The 18,449-nt window shown below is 42.6% G+C and overlaps 1 protein-coding gene across 11 annotated transcripts in view; it reads left to right on the top strand.

Annotated features, from left to right (window-relative positions):
• RYR1 (ryanodine receptor 1) overlaps positions 1-18,449 on the top strand; it is a 1,215,008-nt gene that overhangs the window by 398,214 nt on the left and 798,345 nt on the right. For all 11 annotated transcript variants that reach the window (XM_086938669.1, XM_086938668.1, XM_086938662.1 and 8 more), the window contains 4 exons: positions 4,044-4,130; positions 4,593-4,819; positions 13,002-13,887; positions 15,133-15,333. In XM_086938669.1, the coding sequence (XP_086794795.1) occupies positions 4,044-4,130; positions 4,593-4,819; positions 13,002-13,887; positions 15,133-15,333 (1,401 nt within the window). The remainder of the gene's footprint in view (positions 1-4,043; positions 4,131-4,592; positions 4,820-13,001; positions 13,888-15,132; positions 15,334-18,449) is intronic.

The raw sequence follows: 18,449 nt of genomic DNA, 5'->3' as shown, positions 1-18,449 counted from the left end.
CCCCCAGCGTTGTGCCTTTAAAGTAGGATGCCTGGTCTTTAAATCCCTACATGGCCGGAGTCCCACATTTTTTAGACAGCCTTATTCAAAGGTACACTCCCTCACCCAACCTGCGCTCGGCTCACCTTCCTCTCCTGGCAACCCCACCTTCAAGATGAAACGACAGGAGGGCTGTAGGTTCGCAACTCTGGCACCCAGACTCTGGCATTCCCTCCCTCTGGCAATCAGAACATGTACTGACCTGCTGTGCTTCAGAAAATCCCTTAAGACTTGGTTGTTTACCCAAGCATACGAATAAACTCCTACTGGGTCAGGCAAGTCCTAGTAACTGCGTCATAAAACCAATCGGTGTACCTACTCTTTACAAGAACTTCATAACATAACATAACAGACTCAGATTTTGAGGTTCCCTGCCCCACGTTCAACCAAGAGTATCTAGACCATTTCTCCAACCCCAGCTGGTACAGAAGGTGCAAATTCATCAATAAAAAAATACCTATGTTTCTAATTCTGCAGTCACCATTACCTATACAGAGATTATCCTTTGTTTTAAGGTTTTTTCTACATGTATTTATAAACAGCCTGGTAGTTTTGGCAACCTTACTACAAATTTCAATTTCTGGTGGGTAAATGGGTAAAAGGGTGCCCATATTGCAGAAGTTCATCCTTTCCCATCACAGTGCTCCCAATTCCCTGTGCAGCCTACTTTCCCAGGGAAATGCACTGACGGGGAGACAGTCGTTCAGCATTAGACAATGTCTGTTTTGGCAGTGCATCTATGTAAGTGTTGGCATGCTGGTGTTGCAGATATCACAAACGGTGCTTCTGTGCTTTGCCTGCCTGGTCTTGCAAGGTGGCTCAGACATGTGGTGAAACTCCCACCCTTAAAGGAGTACATTGCTGTGCAGTTAGATTTGTTGCACGTATGGTTAACTGTACCAGTCAAACCTGTGGAAGTACTGCAGTTTAACTAGGAAATGTGTAAGAAGCCATTGGTGGAAAATCCAGTTTCTCTTGGTCTATCATTTACATTGCATCTATCTACACTGCTACGTTTTATGTAGTTTACATTTTTCATGCTGTCCCCTCTAGTTAGATTCTCAACCAAATGGGCTTTAGGTACTGTAAGAAATTAGGCTACTGGTTGGGGTAAAACCCTACTCAAGCGGAAACCACAATCTTTGTCAGTGGGAAATCACAAGCAATCCCTAAATTGACCTGTGCTCAACTCTTGGTTAGCTTGGCTCAGAGCAGTTAAGCTTAATTAGAGGCAATGTGTAAATTATGTGTGTAACACTTCAGCAATAAAGTGAAAACGCCACAAAAGAGTTCCACACCAATTCCGTAAAATAAAGTACATTTTTTTAAATGAAACAAGATCCAAACAAAAAATCTGCAGAATCAGAGGTATGCAATTTTAAAGATTGAATTGGAAATAGCACAAAAAGGCACAAAGCCTCAACTTTGGATATTTGATCGCTCAGGTTTGGGATATAGTTACAAGTTCAAGCTGTCCTTGATAGAGTGCGGTCAGCTACAGAGACCCAGTTAGGCCCACTGAATAAGAGTAGTTTAAATCCTGGTTGCTGAAGGTTTCACTGTTCCGTGTTGGGGACGGGTCTTGCAGCCGAGGCAATGTATCAGCTCCAGGGAACTGCAAGTATGCATGAAGGGTCCTAGCACACTGTCTGGCTCCCGAAGAGACTACATGGCTTGCAAAGCAGAGTCCAGCATTGTTGTCGAAGCTGCTGTCAACAAAAGATTTGCGATGTGAGGGCCTGCATCAGTGATCCGTCGCTCAGTGGTGGTTTTGATGCGGGCTGCGAGGTTGATGCAGAACTTTGCACTGGAAGAATCCTCATAGCAGAGGCGATGCATCGGTTCTGCTCAGGGTTCCACTGAGCAGCAGATGTGATGCATCTGTACTGCTGGATCCTCGGACGACCAGCAGAGCACCTTCGGAGGTGGCACCCCTTTGCAGGATCAGACTGACAGTTGCAGAGCTCATCTGCTGGTTACAAGAGACTAGCCTTTGGAGCCACTCTGATGGGTCTGGTTTAAAGCAACAGACCCACTCATTCTCTCCAAGGCAAGAGGGCAGCAGGCAGCATGTCAACACAATCAGGAGCAGTCCTTCAGGGCATCAGTCCAGCAGAGTGGCAGCCCTTTCAGCAGCACAACAGCCCTTCTTCCTGGCAGAGTCTTCCACAAGTCAGAAGTATGCTGTGAGTTGGTGTCTGAGGTCCAATATTTATATCTGGTGCCTCCTTTGAAGTGAGAGAACCTACTAGAGGTTTCTCTTTGATGTGCACAGGTTCGCCTCCCCCCTGCCCTGGCTCCAGACTAACTACAGGGGGTATGCAATTTGTTGTGTGAAGACAGCACACAGCCTATTCAGGTGTAAGTGGTGCTGCACCTAACTCTGCCCTCCCATCCTGCCATTGATGGCCCATCTAGGCACAATAGGCTCTCTATTGTGTGTCACTGTCTGGGAGGAATGCACAAAGGCCAACTATCAACTACACGCTGCCAGGTGACCCAGAGACAGGCTGCAGGCATTCAATGGCTAATTCAGGAAGAAAAATAATAACTTTCTAAAAGTGGCATTTTCAAAATTGCAATAAAAAATCTGACTTGACCATAAAAGAGAATCCTTTTTAGAATTCTAAAGACACCAAACGTGAACTGTTTACCTTTTCCCACTTGGAAGGTACAGCATAATAAATGTAATAATGTTCCTCCAATGTAATCCTACTGGAGAAGCAGTGCTTGCAGTAGTGGAAAACAAATTTAAGAGTTTCTCTCTACTAGGACATGTACATCTTTAAACGTACATACCCTATCTTTTTAACACATTTCACCCTGCCTTATGCTTTGGTTAGGGCCCACCGGATGTATGACATTACAATGCATGCTTTTACCACGCATGCTGTTACAACGCAGTTTTTACAACGCATGCTGTTACAACGCATAGCGCTTTGGGGTGCTGGATAGTGAATAGTTTATTTTACTATTCCAACTCCAGTCCCCGTGGATAGTAGGGAAGGTGTTGGATAGTAAATTAAAACTATTCCCTATTCTAGAGCGCCCCCCAGTGCACTGCATTGTAATGGTTTTCGTTGTAAAAGCACTGCGTTGTAAAAGTTTCGTTGTAAAGGATGTTTCCCGGGCCCACCCTACGGGTGAATTGTGTGGATTAAAAAGGAAGATTTGCGCCTGGCAAAAGGTTTGTTTTGCCAGGCCGAAATTGCAGTTTAAAACTGCACACAAAATGGCAGGCCTGAGACATGTATCAAGGGCTACTTAAGTGGGTGTAAACACTAAGTGCTGCAGGCCCACTAGCCGCATGTCATTTACAGATCCTCAGTATATGGGCCTGGGTTACTGGGGACTTATAAGTAAATTAAATGTGCCAATTGGATGTAAGTCAATTCTACCATGTTTGGAGGAGAGAGCACAAGTACTTTAGCACTGATTAGCAGTGGTAAAGTGCACAGATTCCCAAGGCCAACAAAAACGCGATCAGACAAATATGGAGGAGTAAGGCAAAAGGTTTGGGGAAGACCACGCTAATGCTGACAAGTCTAACACTTACCATCTAAGTGCACTGCACAAGTCAACCGATTCATGCTTCTTATGCCATGAGATGTTTCCATCAGTACTTGGTCCTGGTCTTCTTTCCCACTACATGGCAAGCGCATTGTCACATTGCAGTGTGATGGACAGAATAGGGTCTAATTGGTCCTTGGTCCTTGTGGTGTCAATTGTATGGTATGTGTAACACCAGTCCCGCCACTGGGTAATAAGCTCTGACATGCAACAGCCTATGAATCTGGTTCTTAAACTCAGCCCAGCTTAAACATCTATTGTCAGAAGCTTCCAACAGTTCCCTGTCTACAGTGTGAAGAGCTATAATAAACATAATTACAAAACATTACAACACAAGCAAAATCTCTCTTTCAGTAGTGTCTTTTGTTTGTCCTGCTTGCCCATTATCATTGAAGTTACCAGGTGTACTGACCTGTTTGTCATTTGTGTTCCAGGTGGAGCCCAACACCAAGCTCTTTCCAGCCGTCTTTTGTCTGCCTTCCAGTCAGAACATGATCCAGTTTGAGTTGGGGAAAATGAAGGTAAATCTGAGAGACATTAGAGATGTAATCTGATGACTCCCCACCTCTTTCTCCCACCAGTTCATGGTACCAAACCCCCTACTTTCATTGTGCTTTGATCTCCAATCTCTGGCACCAATACTTTGTCCTGTGGTACCCGGCAACTTGTTTTACAGCACTTTTACTGCATCAGGTTTTATACCATTTTAATTTTATAGACATTTCTTCACATTCCGCAGGTCTTTCTAAAATGTCATGATACTGACTCTTATTGGATGGCACTTATTACAATATTTTGCTTGTACGATGCTGTTTTGCAGTCTGTCTCATTAATTAACCATTGAATTAGATTGACAGGCATTATGAGGAGATACTATTATTCCGTTATACCAAACCTCCTGTTTGCCATGCTCTCTTGACACACTCAGTGCAGCCTTGGTTACTCAACCCTCATAGCTAAAATTCCATCCCTCCATCTTTCAGAACATTATGCCAATCTCAGCTGCGATGTTCCGCAGCGAGAGGCGGAATCCCGTGCCACAGTGCCCGCCCAGGCTAGATGTACAACAGTTAATGCCTGTGGTCTGGAGTCGGATGCCCAATGACTTCTTGAAGGTGGAAACCGAGCGGATGGGCGACCGGCATGGTTGGATGGTGGAATGCCTCGATCCACTCATTATGATGGCTCTGCACATACCAGAGGAGAACAGGTTAGTTCCCATTAGAACAGGTAAGGTAGGGTACCATAGGCACGTAAATAGAAGATATCAATATATTTCATAAAGGACTTTTAATTTGGTGGTGAAGAGACTATGTTATCAGACTATTTTTTCCTCAGTGAACTTGTATCTATTGAGCATTGAGAAATAACCCCCCCCCCCAAAAAAAAAAACAAGACACCAACAGGTATGGGTGGAATGGTGACGTTTGAGCTGCAAATACAATCTACCAGTCCTTAAGCGTTAGCAGGCAGTGCAGTCAGCCTTGTGGCTTACTGAGTAACAATGTGAGATAGTCTTGAGCAGCTGTGTGAACAGGTGATTATTGCACAGTCTCCTGCTGTCATTTTTTCTAAAGTCAGGACTAGCCAATCTGAGCATGCTCTACACGATATCACGGATCAGTCAGTCAGGTAGTTGTATGTAAGCTGTCTCAGATCTGTCACTGTTTCCACACAAAGGCAAAGTGAGTGATGTCACATCAAGGTAGTCTCAGTGCAATCTTTTGAAAGCAGTCTCTGTGCAGCCATTTGCAAACCACTCCAGTGCACTGATGTAAGCGTCATATAATTGAAATCACATTTAAGAACACTCAAAGTAGTAAAATACGTGTAGCCTCAGTGCTGTCACATATATGCAGTCTCAGTGCATTTATGTACAGCCATTGGAGCCAGACAAACAGAAAAAACAACCAAGATGGACAGCGACTAAATTGAAACAGTAAGTCCCCAAGAAAGGTGTCAGAACTCTCTGAAAAGTAGCAGATTTTCCGCTACTAGAGTGTGTCGCAATAGGGAGCGCTGTGTGATCAGGGACTTCTCACCTGAATGATCAGCTATATCAGCTATAAAAAATAAAATACCCCCTTATTCTCCTGCTGCACTTTCTCAGACTCCTCAGAAACACCCTATTACCACAAAGGTGTCTGCCCACCCCTTCCATTTGCTGAGAAGGAAATCCAATCAGCAGTACAAAAATAAGTGACCGGGTGCCTGGTTGCTAAGCGTTTTGCCCAAGTGCCACTTCCTTCTAACAAAGTGATGATTTGGGTTGAATATAAATCCCATTCCTATAAAGTGCACAACAAAGGAAGAGGGTTTCTACATAGGAGGGTCACAATAAACGGCCAAGGACACAGTGATCAAAGTTTTCACTTCAAGCCTACTGTGACCCCTTCTTCAAATGTAATTGGAAAATAAGTTCGCTCTTGTGACTGACCCAATGATGCCAAACTTATAATGAAGATGTATTTCTATAAGCTTTTTTTAAAATTTTGCTTTTTAATGACACCTAAAAGGAAGTAGTATAATAAGTAGGATTCCTAAATTACCTAAAAAACAGCTGCATCACGCAGCTGAGATGCTGGGCAACCGAACAGAGGGGTTATCTTTTTTGGAGTGTATGCCAGGTTATCTCATATGGTGTACTGCACATGTTAAAAGTGAATTTCTAACCAGGAAGTTGGACCACTACTGTTCTCTGTGGCATTCTACTGGATTTACTTACTTTGCCCTGTAGGACTGGTAATGTTTGGAATCCCAAATTGATCCTGGATGGCTAAACCTTCTTTGGATGACATACCTGCCTCAGGACAACAGTGTTTTTATCCATACACTCAGGGCCTGATTCACAAAAGTAAACATTCTTAAGTTAAGTGTAATTTTGTTTTTGAGTGCATAAACTCCAATTTAATAGTATGTTTACAACTACGGAGGCTCCACGGTTGGGCGTAGAACTCCGCACATAAAAAGATACAACATGCCTATCTTTTTATGAGCGGAGTTCTCCGCCTCAACTGCAGAGCCTCCTAAATCGCAAACTTATTATTAAATCAGAGTTTATGAATGCCTAAACAAACGCAAACCTACTCAAAATTGTAAATGTACCTTTCTGAATCAGGCCCTCAGTGAATATTGAATAGGGATAGTCTCCTCTCCATAGCTGCCTAGGTTTGTTTTAGCTAAGTTTAACCTATATGTGACATTTCCTTTTTACAGTGTGTTTATGTGTGTCATTTCAAAATGTGTGACACAATATCATGACTTGAGCAATGCAATTATTTCCATGTACTAAGATTATTTTTGGAAATCACTTCCTTTTATGCACTGTAATAGTCTAAAATTGCAGCTACAACACTCCTGAAGGGCTTGTGCAAGTTATAAAATTAACAGTGCACAAAAGCAGCCAAACATCACTTCAGTCTGTAAACAGTTGGGCTATACAACCTGACACTATTACATACAAGTTAAACGTATATTTGCAAATTAAAGAGGTTTAATGGCTTCGCTTCTCCAGGCCACACAATGTAATGACTCTCCATTACTACAGTAAAACCTCTGCTTTTACCTACCCATTTCAGTTTAACTATGATTACATTTATATAATGTTTACTGCCATTGGCGTGGCTGCAAAGGTCTTGTAGTTGCTCTTAGAAAGCATGATGGGAGCTTTGTGATTGGCGACCAATAGAGCTTGCCTGTCTGGCTCCTGGCATCACAAACAGAGCATAAGCCTACAGCCTGACAACACCATCAGGGCAGCTGCCCTAGTTTCTTTACGGCTGTTCTGAAACACAATATAGGGCACATAAGGTGAAAAACTGAGGCAGCTACCACTCTAACCCAAGTTGTTTCCTAAGGCTCTATCCTCTTTTCAACTCTATTTAATCTATAGCTTGAAATCCTTGATGAGATTGTGAGAAAACCGGGAAGTCTTTATTAATATCTGGATGATACCCACTACCTAAAGATATTATCCCCTGAAGACATCTATCTTCTCTCCTCCAACCTCATTAGGGTTAGGAAATGGATCACTAACCACCATTTAAAACTCAATTCAACTAAAACCGAATTTCCTCCAAACTCATAAAAAAAATCCACCACCCTACTCATATTTGGAATTATTTTCTCTCCTGAACTGTATTCTGGCTATTGTGGAGCATGCCAAATTGTTGGGCGTTATCCATGACAACTGTCTAGACCTCTATAGGCAAATGTCAGCCATGGCCAAATGTGCACCCCACCAACTGAGCCTGGTGTGGGGCTTGAGGCACTTAGTTACTGGGCAGACCTTAAAATCTGTGGTCCAGGCTCTGATGCTTTCCTGACTAGATTATAGGAATTCACTCCTCTCTGGTCATGCATCTTTATTCCATCACCAGGCACGCCCTTACTCTCAAACTCTCTTCTGCATGTTCTTTTTCGTCCTGACTTTTTCTCTTTAGCAATGTTTTTCTTCCTTTCTCTTCCCTTTCTTTCCCCATTCTGTGTTTTTATGTCTCATGGTCTGGGTCAAAGTCTGATTACATAAAATTAGTGTTGTGCCCACAAATATGTGCCATTGGGCCCCACCTGCAACAGCCAGCTCAGATTAAGCACTGCTCAACCCCTACAAAATGTTCTGATTCTCCCTCTAACACTACCCACAAAACCCCAATCCTACAACACTTCCTACTACTTTCACCCCTTATAACACTCCTCCAGTCCAATCTCCACTGCATCCCAGGCATCCCAGTTCTATTCCTTGCTGGCCTCTTTCTGATGTACCTACCTGCCTTGTTCCAATTAATCCCTCCATCCCACACATTGCTCTACCCAGCAGACCTCTTGCATTTGTCCTAGGGATTTTGTCTCCTATCTCCAACCATTCTTTTTACTGCCAACACCCCCACCCTCTTCCTCCTCCCTTCCATATCCCGACTCATCTGCCTTCTGCTCATTCACTTACCTCGCTCCTCTCCTCCCCTCCCCTCTAGTTCCAGGTCAGCAAACACCTCAGCTAGCACACTGCAGCTACTCCTCTCTTCTTCTTCCAGCTCTTATCCTAATTTCTATTGTCATTCTGTAACTGTCGGCTCTCCAACTGGTTATCCCACACATACCAACCTTTCTTCTCAGTTTTCAATCTCATCACAGGCAACCCAGTTAACATATCTCCTGAATTCACTCCATGCTGATGGATCCCTCCAAACCACACCGACTATACCTCTCCTGCCTTCCTCGCCAAGCTTTTAGCCTCTCTAACTTTTCTAATTAAAACAATTGACTACCTGTTACAATCAGTTTCTCAACTGTCATCCTCATTATCCCCCCTCAACTGGGGTTTCAATCTCCCTAGAAGCAACCACAAAACTAGACCTAACAGAACAAATCCTGTGCTAGATGATGATGATCTTAATCAACTTGCCAGAAGCATTGGTAACTTTAATGAAGCCAACAAATCAGTCCATACTTGGTTCAACAGACCTCCTGGATGATACACTCAAACCAGGAATATGGGACTCACCAACCCCTTTCAGGCTCCCACTGAATGCCCAAATTGTCCTGTCTCCAAGACCACTCACTCAAATCTACAATGCATGGATCGTTGCTGATCTACAGTTAAGCAATGCTTCAATCATTCAGACACAAATGTGAACCTCACCTTGATATCCTGGTCAGCCTTGGCCTTCTTCTCTCTTCACATTATTCAATTTTCCACTTCGACCGTGAAGTCTTAAAAGGTGGTAGTGTATCAGTAATTAGAAAATGCTTAGCTGCAACTGTAAATGTCCCTTCTTGCCAGTACTTATCTCTTGAAATCTGTTCCTGTTAGACCTCTGATCTAAGAATGAACATCATATATTACCCTTCTGTCAAAAACAACATGTTCATCGCGGAATGCTTGGAATTTATACCAATACAGTTAATAATGAATGTCGTCCAGCATCTTCTAGGAGTCTCTAGTTCTCACCATGTTGAAGATAACAATAAACGTGTTAATCTATTGTCTTCTTTTCTAAGGAACAACAACCTCCTCCAATCTTATCATAAACCAATATGCTACAAAGGCTCTATTCTTAATCTCATTGGCAGGGCCACACTTCTGAACATTGAAGACCAATTCCTGTGGATGGGCAGACCACCCTCAAATTCCTTTCAAGCTATCCTTTGCCATTTCAAATACATTAGGCCAATTGAAGAGAGAAAAATAATGGTTCCATGACACTAAAAACATTGACATCAACAACCTAGCTAACAAAGCTCTGGTATCCTACACACCCTAATCTTGATCAGGAACTTTTTCCTAACAGAAGAATACATCAACAAATACATGGCTAACCAAATTAATGATCATGGTGCACTGAAATGCAAAAGTAAATAACCTAAGCTTTCTTTCCCCTGGTTCTGAAAGGTTCTAGTTACCAATAGAAATCATCTGAGGCATCATGAGAAACATGGGATACAGGCACCTTTGCCCTAGGATCTTACAATTCTTAGGGGTTCAAGACGGAACTACAAATTGAACATCTGCAAAGCTAAATCTCGCCATAGTAAATACATGTTTGATCCCTCTAAAAATCATCCAAAGCTACTTTTAGATATCATCATCGATCTTAATCTCCTCCATCGGCCCAGTCTCCACCACAGCATCAACTTGTGAAGCTTTTGCGATCTCCATGTCAGAGAAATTAAAGTCTATTGAACAATCACTTGTGCTAAAATCTGCTATTCCAGGTGATCGCACACTGACCCAGAAAGCCCAGCAGACATGGTCGCACTTTCGCATAATCTGCGAGGTGCTTGAAGCTATAACGTGAGTCAATCCTTCTGAGCAATGACAGTGTGCTCCTGCCATACTGGACCTTCCTGGTGAACTGAACACCTCACTGAAACAAGGTGTTTTCCTTAGTAGTCTGAAAATCATCCAGGTCTCCCTTTTAGTGAAAGAAGCCCAACACCGACATCGATGACCTGAATAACCTTTGCCCAAAATGTAGCACTACTCTTTTTTGGGCAAGAACCTCCTTTATGTTTTCCGTACATTAAGGCAGGGTGTACCACAGAAACAGCCCTTCTGCAAATTTTGAATAACTCTCTCTGCCTCCTTGACTCAGGGAACTTCTGTTTATTTATTCTTCTGGACATTTCGTCCGCCTTCTACACAGTCAATAGCCACCCTCTGATTAAGTTTTTCATGGTCATTTTTATTTATGTCACGGAACTCGGAAGATGTCTACATAAAAATCTCAAAATTGCATAGATGTAAATAAAATGAAATTCTACTTTACAATTAAAAAAATATAATAAATACTAACCACTCCGCCAAGAGATCTAACAATGATGAAAGATATCCATGGTTCTTAACACCTTTGACGCTCATGACAAGCTCAGCTCGTCATGAGGTACACCTCTCGTACACTCATGACGAGCTGAGCTCGTCATGAACGCATAGGTTTCCGTTTGCGGTCAGCGCACCGCGGAAATCTGCACCGCAGCAATGCGGTTAAAAACCTACATTTTACCAATTTCCAGACAACCATCTGCATATTATAGAAAAAGAATATAAAGAGTCTTTCGTGCCATCAATGCAAAGATTAAGAATTATATAGAAAATGTATTTCTATACATCAAAGTGACTATAAAACAATTCAAATAACTGATACTTAAGAGGAAAAATGCCCCCTTAAGGAACACTGTCAACCTCTGCAGTGTACAAACGAATATATCTTAGAATAGTTTTAAAAAACACTTTAAAAGTTAAAAATTCTATTACAAAATATTTCATTCAGAGTTACATCAAGAGATTGCATTACTGCTGGAACTGAGAGAATAGATGACTGCAGACATATCGGTCTCAACCAGTTTTGCCGATATAATAACGAAACAGGGCAAATAAATGAAACATGGTTGAGATCTTGGAACCCATTTTTACACAAATTACATACAGTTGATGAACCATACAATTTGACCAAAAGGGGATTTAAAGGAAGCATACCCTGCCTCAGAAGTATCAAAAAACGCCAACCACCATGAGGCAGATTCCACAAATATAAACCTGTGCTTTTTTTTAATCAGACAGGAATCAAGAGTCAGATGGTGACTCCCTCTTTAAAATGCAAGCCTCCCTGTTCATGTGGAAACTCAAGGACCAGGTGGCTTGTTTTAAGGCAAATTGTAATTGCTGCGAAGTCAATGTAATGGTCAAAGAGAGGTCTAATTGCTGCAAATATGCCGCAATCACAACATTTCTGTGGAATAATGAACTTTCTTTTGGACCATCTAAGATTCCTAAGTGTGCCTCTGATTAGCATCTTAAGGAATGACTGGGCATCAATGAGACTGTCCTAAAGGCATTTTACTTCTATTTGTCTGATTGTTAGCAAATAGTGAAAATAGAGAGCTCTGTCTCATAAAAAAATACCCCAAAACAAGGTGTTTCTCATGGCTCTATCTTCTTCTCACTCTATTTAATCTATATCTTGAAATTCTTGGTGAGATTGTGAAAAACATCTCACCATAGTAATGGATGATGGCAGACTTCATTCAGCCTGACTTGGGAGAACATTGAGTTCTCTGCTCTTGCTGCTACATGGATTGTGCAAGAGCTGAGATGTGCTTCAACAACAAAGACAGATCCAGTGTCTCCGGGCCTGGAATTATTGGGCCCAGAGTTTGCAGATCCAGGCTAAGAAACACTAGACATTGCAGGTGATGGAATTCCACCTACAGCTATCACTCCGGGTTAAATTCCGCCACTCTTAATGAGGGCCATAAGTGTTGTAATATGTTTACCTTCAGTGAAACGATTTAAGTTATCTCTTTAGGTACTCCTCAAATAAGAACAGCATGCACATATTTGATTGTAATTTGACTAAATGTTCCCTACATCATGATGTGTTTCACACTTTAATTTCATCTCATCCACTAGACTGTATCTCAATTTCGTTAATAAGTTCCTAAAACTTAAATAAGATGTTTCCTAATAAAAATATTTAATTGATTATTGATACCTAATTAATCACTTCTTAGTTTGTGTTTATGTATTGTTCCCATGGTTTTACCAAGAGCTCCCACTTTATCTAGATCCATTCCTGCCCAACACTAACCTCCTGGTCAAGACAGAAAGAACACTCATCTTTAACTGTTTCAATGGTGTTCAAACAGCTACAACATCTATAGTCATTGACCTCAGGTTCACTGTGTTTTCCAGTAAAGAGCTATAGAATACATGAAAAAAATGACATTCTGTCTTGACACAATATAAGCAATCAGAATTTAAAGTCTAATGGGACAAATACGTGGAGAAATACTTGACTGCATTAATGATATCTTGTAGCTAGAAAAGCCAGAGAAGTGTGGCCGTAACTAGTTGGTTTAAAAAATAATAATGTTAATTTATGTGTTTCCTGCAGGTGCATCGACATTCTTGAACTCTCTGAGTTCTTGGACCTGCTCAAATTTCACTACCATACTCTGAAGCTCTACTGTTCTGTCTGCGCTCTGGGCAACAACAGGGTGGCACATGCCCTCTGCAGCCACGTGGACGAATCACAACTCCTCTATACCATTGAGAACAACCACCTATCAGGCTTGCTGCGTAGTGGCTACTATGACTTGCTGATCAGCATTCACCTGGAGTCAGCCAAGCGCTCCCGCCTCACTATGAACAGCGAGTTCATTGTACCTTTGACAGATGAGACCAAGAGCATTACCCTCTTTCCAGATGAGAGCAAGAAGCACGGCCTGCCTGGTGTCGGAATGAGCACCTGCCTGCGACCCAAACTGCACTTTTCCAACACTTGCTTCGTCAGCACCAGCTCCGATCTCTATCAGCTCAGCCCCTTCATCCCCCTGGACATCCTGAAGATCAAGACCATCAACATGTTGACTGATTCGGTACAGGATGGCGGGCAACACACACGAGACCCAGTGGGTGGAAGTGTGGAGTTTCAGTTTGTGCCGGTTCTTAAGCTTATCTCCACCTTGCTCATTATGGGCGTCTTCGAGGATGATGATGTGAAGCACATCTTGAAGATGATTGAACCTAATGTCTTTGCAGAGCCCAAGGAGGAATCAGAAGAAGCTGGGCAGGAGGAGGGGACAGATGAAGCCGAAGATGAAGGAAAGGAGCAAGGGGGTGAAGAAGGAGAGGACGAATTGGAGAAGATGGATGAAGTGGAGAAAGCCGAAGAAGCTTTAGAAAAGGCCATCGAAGCAGGAGAGGAGGACCCCAAAGAAGAAGAAGGACTAGAGGAAGGACTTCTGCAAATGAAGCTGCCTGAGTCTGTCAAGCTCCAGGTGGGATATTTTTCAGTAACTAAGTAGGGCATAGTCTACTTAGAGATCATTGCATCTTTATCAAATGGCAACATATTAACAGGTGAATCATTCTGAGTCCAAGACCAACTGACCTTTCTGGCCCACCTATGCAGGGTAGTGCAGGCAATTTCATTGCAGTAATTAGTATATGTTTTACATCATTACATTAGCCCCAGATTCTCTCTTCTCATGCTAAGGTAACCACATTGTAAGTCAGAACCAGTATACTACTATTGTATTGGGTGCAGAATTTTAGCATCTCAGCACTGTTTATGGAATGTTCCAATAGATTTAGCTACACATCGTGTCAGTTTGGTAACTTAGGCCTTGAACTTGACGGATGATTAAGTACCACTGCCATGAGGAGGGTACTCCGCCTGCCAAATTTTGAGCTGTCCGCCTGCTCAGTGGACATCTCTCACATTTACAGGAACGGCCATCATGGCGGTTTGTGTTAATTTTGTGAAAGTTTGACTGACAGCTTCTTCAACATTATGGAGCTGTACATCAAACTGTCAACAATTTTTGTTTTTTAAACAAAATCTCAAATAAAAAAGAAGAATGGGCCACACGCCATGGGAGTTCTCTCCCATGGCGTGGGGGATAATTTTTCATTTTTTACTGCACTATACTGACAGACAATTAAAACTGACAGTATGTTTACCCACTCCAAATAGGATGGGCAGACATATGGCCAAGCCTCTAACAGCCCTTCATCGGGCCTTCGGAGTGGTATGTAGGTAGTGGGGCGGGAGTAGTCTCCGCTATCTACATATTATAGTTCTGCCCATCTCCGATTTGCCAGAGAGGGTATTTTTGCCATTGTGACAAAGTAACCTCTCCACCAAAGTCTAGATCAGGCTCTTTATCATGGTGATAGGAGAGCCACACTGTTATGCACGACCCCCCTGTACCTCTGTTGCGGTGTAGCTGCTGGGGCTAAGACGCGTACAAAGCGGTTTACGATGTGATGCAATGAGTCAGAAGTTAAAGCTTTCTACTGTCACTCGATTTGGTTTTTTCCATATTGCTCTATTTCTCAGTGTCATTACAATGAGTTAATGCATATACCTTTTCACTACCTGTAATAGGCATTGTGTGCATCAGGTTGTTGGTAACCTTGTTTAAGTGGATGAGGACCATTCTTGGTATTACATTTGGTTTGTTCTTTGTTCATCGTCATCCTGCTAATCGTCCCCCCTTGCCTCTCTTCTGTCACCTCAGATGTGCAACCTATTACAATATTTCTGTGACCGTGAGCTGCAGCACCGTGTGGAAGCCATCATTGCTTTTTCAGAGCGCTATGTGGATTGCTTGCAAACAAACCAAAGAAAGCGCTATCGGGAGCTGATGCAGGCATTCACCATGTCTGCAGCAGAGACGGCCCGAAGGACCCGCGAGTTCCGCTCCCCCCCTCAAGAACAGGTGAGTGATGTTGCCCTTAATGTCTTGCATGTAGCTCTAAGCTCATTGCTGATAACTTTGTGTTGTCCGCTGGTAGTAGTTCTTTTCTCAGCAGCGTTACTCAGCCTTTCACCCTGCTGCGGTTGATGGGAAGTGTACTAATTTAGAGGCGACAGAAGTGATATGTTATGGTCTAATATTGCCAAAGGTAGCTTGTAATCTGTATCCCGATTAAAACACAGCCTTGAAATATTAACTGATGGACTATGTGAAAATGAGGTCATGTCATTGATCAAACAGGACCATGTGACATTGCTCTGAAATCTTTCCATGTACTATTGACATATTATCCTTCACAGATGATTGGAAAGGCAACAAACCTGAATTTAGAAAAACTATGAGGCAATTGCATATTCCATACAGAGTGGTAATTGCATAAGTGTATATGCATAAATCTATTAAGCCAGTGCAAAAACATTGTACAATAGTTTCTAATGCATACTTTTACCTACAGATTCCTAAGCTCTTGACTCTTCTCCAGGCTTCAGACTGGATCTGAAAAAAATTAAGTAGCTCACCTGTGCTGACTATGGGGTAACACCTCCAATTAGACCCTTTGATTCTACTTGGAAGTGATGTTACAGGGCTGTATATGACAGTCTTGGCAAGTTCATTTTTACAGAATGCTAGGATGTTTATCTGGAGAAGCTGTCAGAACGTTTTCTGTCACAAATGTGTTATTTGCAGTGTGCTGACAGGATGTCTCTCCCTAAGATAGAGTTCAAACTGTATCATTCCTGTTACCAAAAAATGTTACCTTTGGACCCCAACAAAGTCTGTCTCTGGTGTTCAACCGTCAGCTATTTAGAATGGCCCCTTTTATCTGGGTCCTCCCGGAACGGTACATATCCGTGAGGACCCAAATGAGAAGGGCCATTCTAAATAGCTGACAGTTTTATGAATATGTTTAGAAGAGGAGAAGATATAAGTGTTTATCCTGAGGAAGGTGGTTTCATTGTTCTTAACCCACCGAAACGCGTCAACGCCTTATTTTGTTGTTGAATTTGTACTGGATGGAACTACATTCTGACAAAGAATTGTTTTTTTGCATTATGTTGATTATGTTGAGTTTATGTATTTTTAGAAATTAATGCATTGATGACAAATGTGAGTGTCTCTTTTAAGTCCTTTCCGATTTTTATATTATGAATTTTGCATGATTCAGGTTTTAAGCAGGTTTTAAGCAATTTTTAACTTGATGTATATGTGATACAAAATAATTTTTTAATAAATAGAACCTAAAAGTGTTTTGATATCCTGTTAATTTCTACTCCTTTTGCTTCTGGTTTGATGTATGTGAGTGGGTGTGGAGTGTTTGTTAGTCTATGTACCCAAAGGAATTATACATTTGACAGTGAGCTATGTCAGGAAGTTATCCAACTGACTCTTGGACACAGTCCTCTCTTTGCTAGCCTAATGATCAACAGGTGAAGTCCAGGCCTGTCTTTCATGCAGCCTCCCTTTGCAAGATCCAGAGATCAACAGGACAGTCCTTCTTTGGTCCTCTTTCAAGTCCAGATGTAATCTGAGGTCAGAGGTGCCATATTTACGCCCAGAAAGGGCCCTTGGGCACTATTCTGTCCTCTCCCAAGATGGCAGGATCTCTCTTGGTTTTTGGAGCTTGGTAGTCAACATAGAGGTGTGGATCCATGAAAGCTACACGGCAAAAATGGCTTGGCCAATGGCTTCCCCTCTCTGTCCCGACGCTGCCGCTGACCATGCAGGTTACAGTTCTGGGGTCCGTCGGGGGGATTAAGGTTAGATTAAGCTACATTAAATTTGACTTGGGCATCAAGTCCAGTTTAATGCAACAATTATTTTGATACCTTGAAGTAACAAGTTTAGTAGTCCTGTTCTGAAATTAGCACAGCTGAGTTGTCAGCGTGTAACCCTGTAGAGGAGCTGTAAACATTTCCATAGTGCAGACTACAATTTGAGGTATTTTACTGTTAGGACATATACAAATTCATGTCCTACTCTTTAATATATTGCATCCCGACTTAGAACTCGATAGGCTTGTTGTAGGGGTGACTTATGTTTGTTAATGAGGGAGGCGTGGGCTTTGCCATCAACTTAAATGGCAATGTTGAGTGAGCAGTTTATAACTGCTCTGCCAGTCTTCAGTGGTGGGCTGAGAGACATATTTTAACATTGTCCCATCCAGGGTGGCACAATAGGTGCTGCAGCCTTGTTGAGACACTTTAATTTACAGGCCTTGCGTACTATTGGTACAATATACTGGGGACTTATAAGTTAGTAATGGTATGTAAATTGGGTGTAGGCAAATCAGACACATACTTTGTTGGGTCAGAAAACTGTCACTGAGGTCTGGTTAGAAGACCTCAGTGCACTCTCAGAGTCGAAAAACCAGCAGTATCAGTCCAAGACTTTGGGGGTGATCATGCAAAGAGAGGTATTTCCTTACATCGTTGTACCTGTCATGCCTACAGGTACCACTCCAGATCTTGCTGTGGCTTTCCTTTGAAAGTAGTCTTTAAAGTAGGCACCTTCTTAGGGCCACAAGAGGAATTCTTCCACTCTTGATGTTGCTCCTGCTCGACTCTGACCTCGCCATAGTCCTTGAAGCTTGTATTAGTAAGTAAGTAAGTAGTTCCTTTTAGTAAAGCATGAATATTTTCCCTTAGGGGTTTCAAGGCACTGGGTGCCGTCGGGAAGATTAAGTGAGCTATTGTCCAGAGTCACATTATGCTGAACTGACCTACAGCCGGTATCAGGGACTGAACCGTGAGCCCTGCGCTCCAGAGTCTGCCACTCTGGCTTCTGCGCCACACCTCTTGGTGGAGACGCAACCAGAGCTGGATCAGGCTTCAGCTTCTGCTATGGACCTGGAGCCCCCTGTTCCTTTGCTGGAGTTTCTGGCACCTGGTCCTAACCCTGCTTAGATTATGGCTTTTCACCTAGTTGCTAGCCATCTTTGACTCAGTTCCAGGTCTTTCTGATGAGCCTTCTAGCCCTAAAGAGCCTTCAGGGCCTTCAACTATGATTTCACCAGCTGCTCCATCCCTAGTTTTGGTCAGCTCTGCTGCGCCTTCTTCTGATGCCTTTCTTGCACCTCA

This window comes from Lissotriton vulgaris, chromosome 9, assembly GCF_964263255.1.
Source record: "Lissotriton vulgaris chromosome 9, aLisVul1.2, whole genome shotgun sequence".
NCBI lineage: Eukaryota > Metazoa > Chordata > Amphibia > Caudata > Salamandridae > Lissotriton > Lissotriton vulgaris.
Note: the sequence above shows the minus strand (reverse complement) of the source record. Positions and strands in the feature narration are given on the sequence as shown.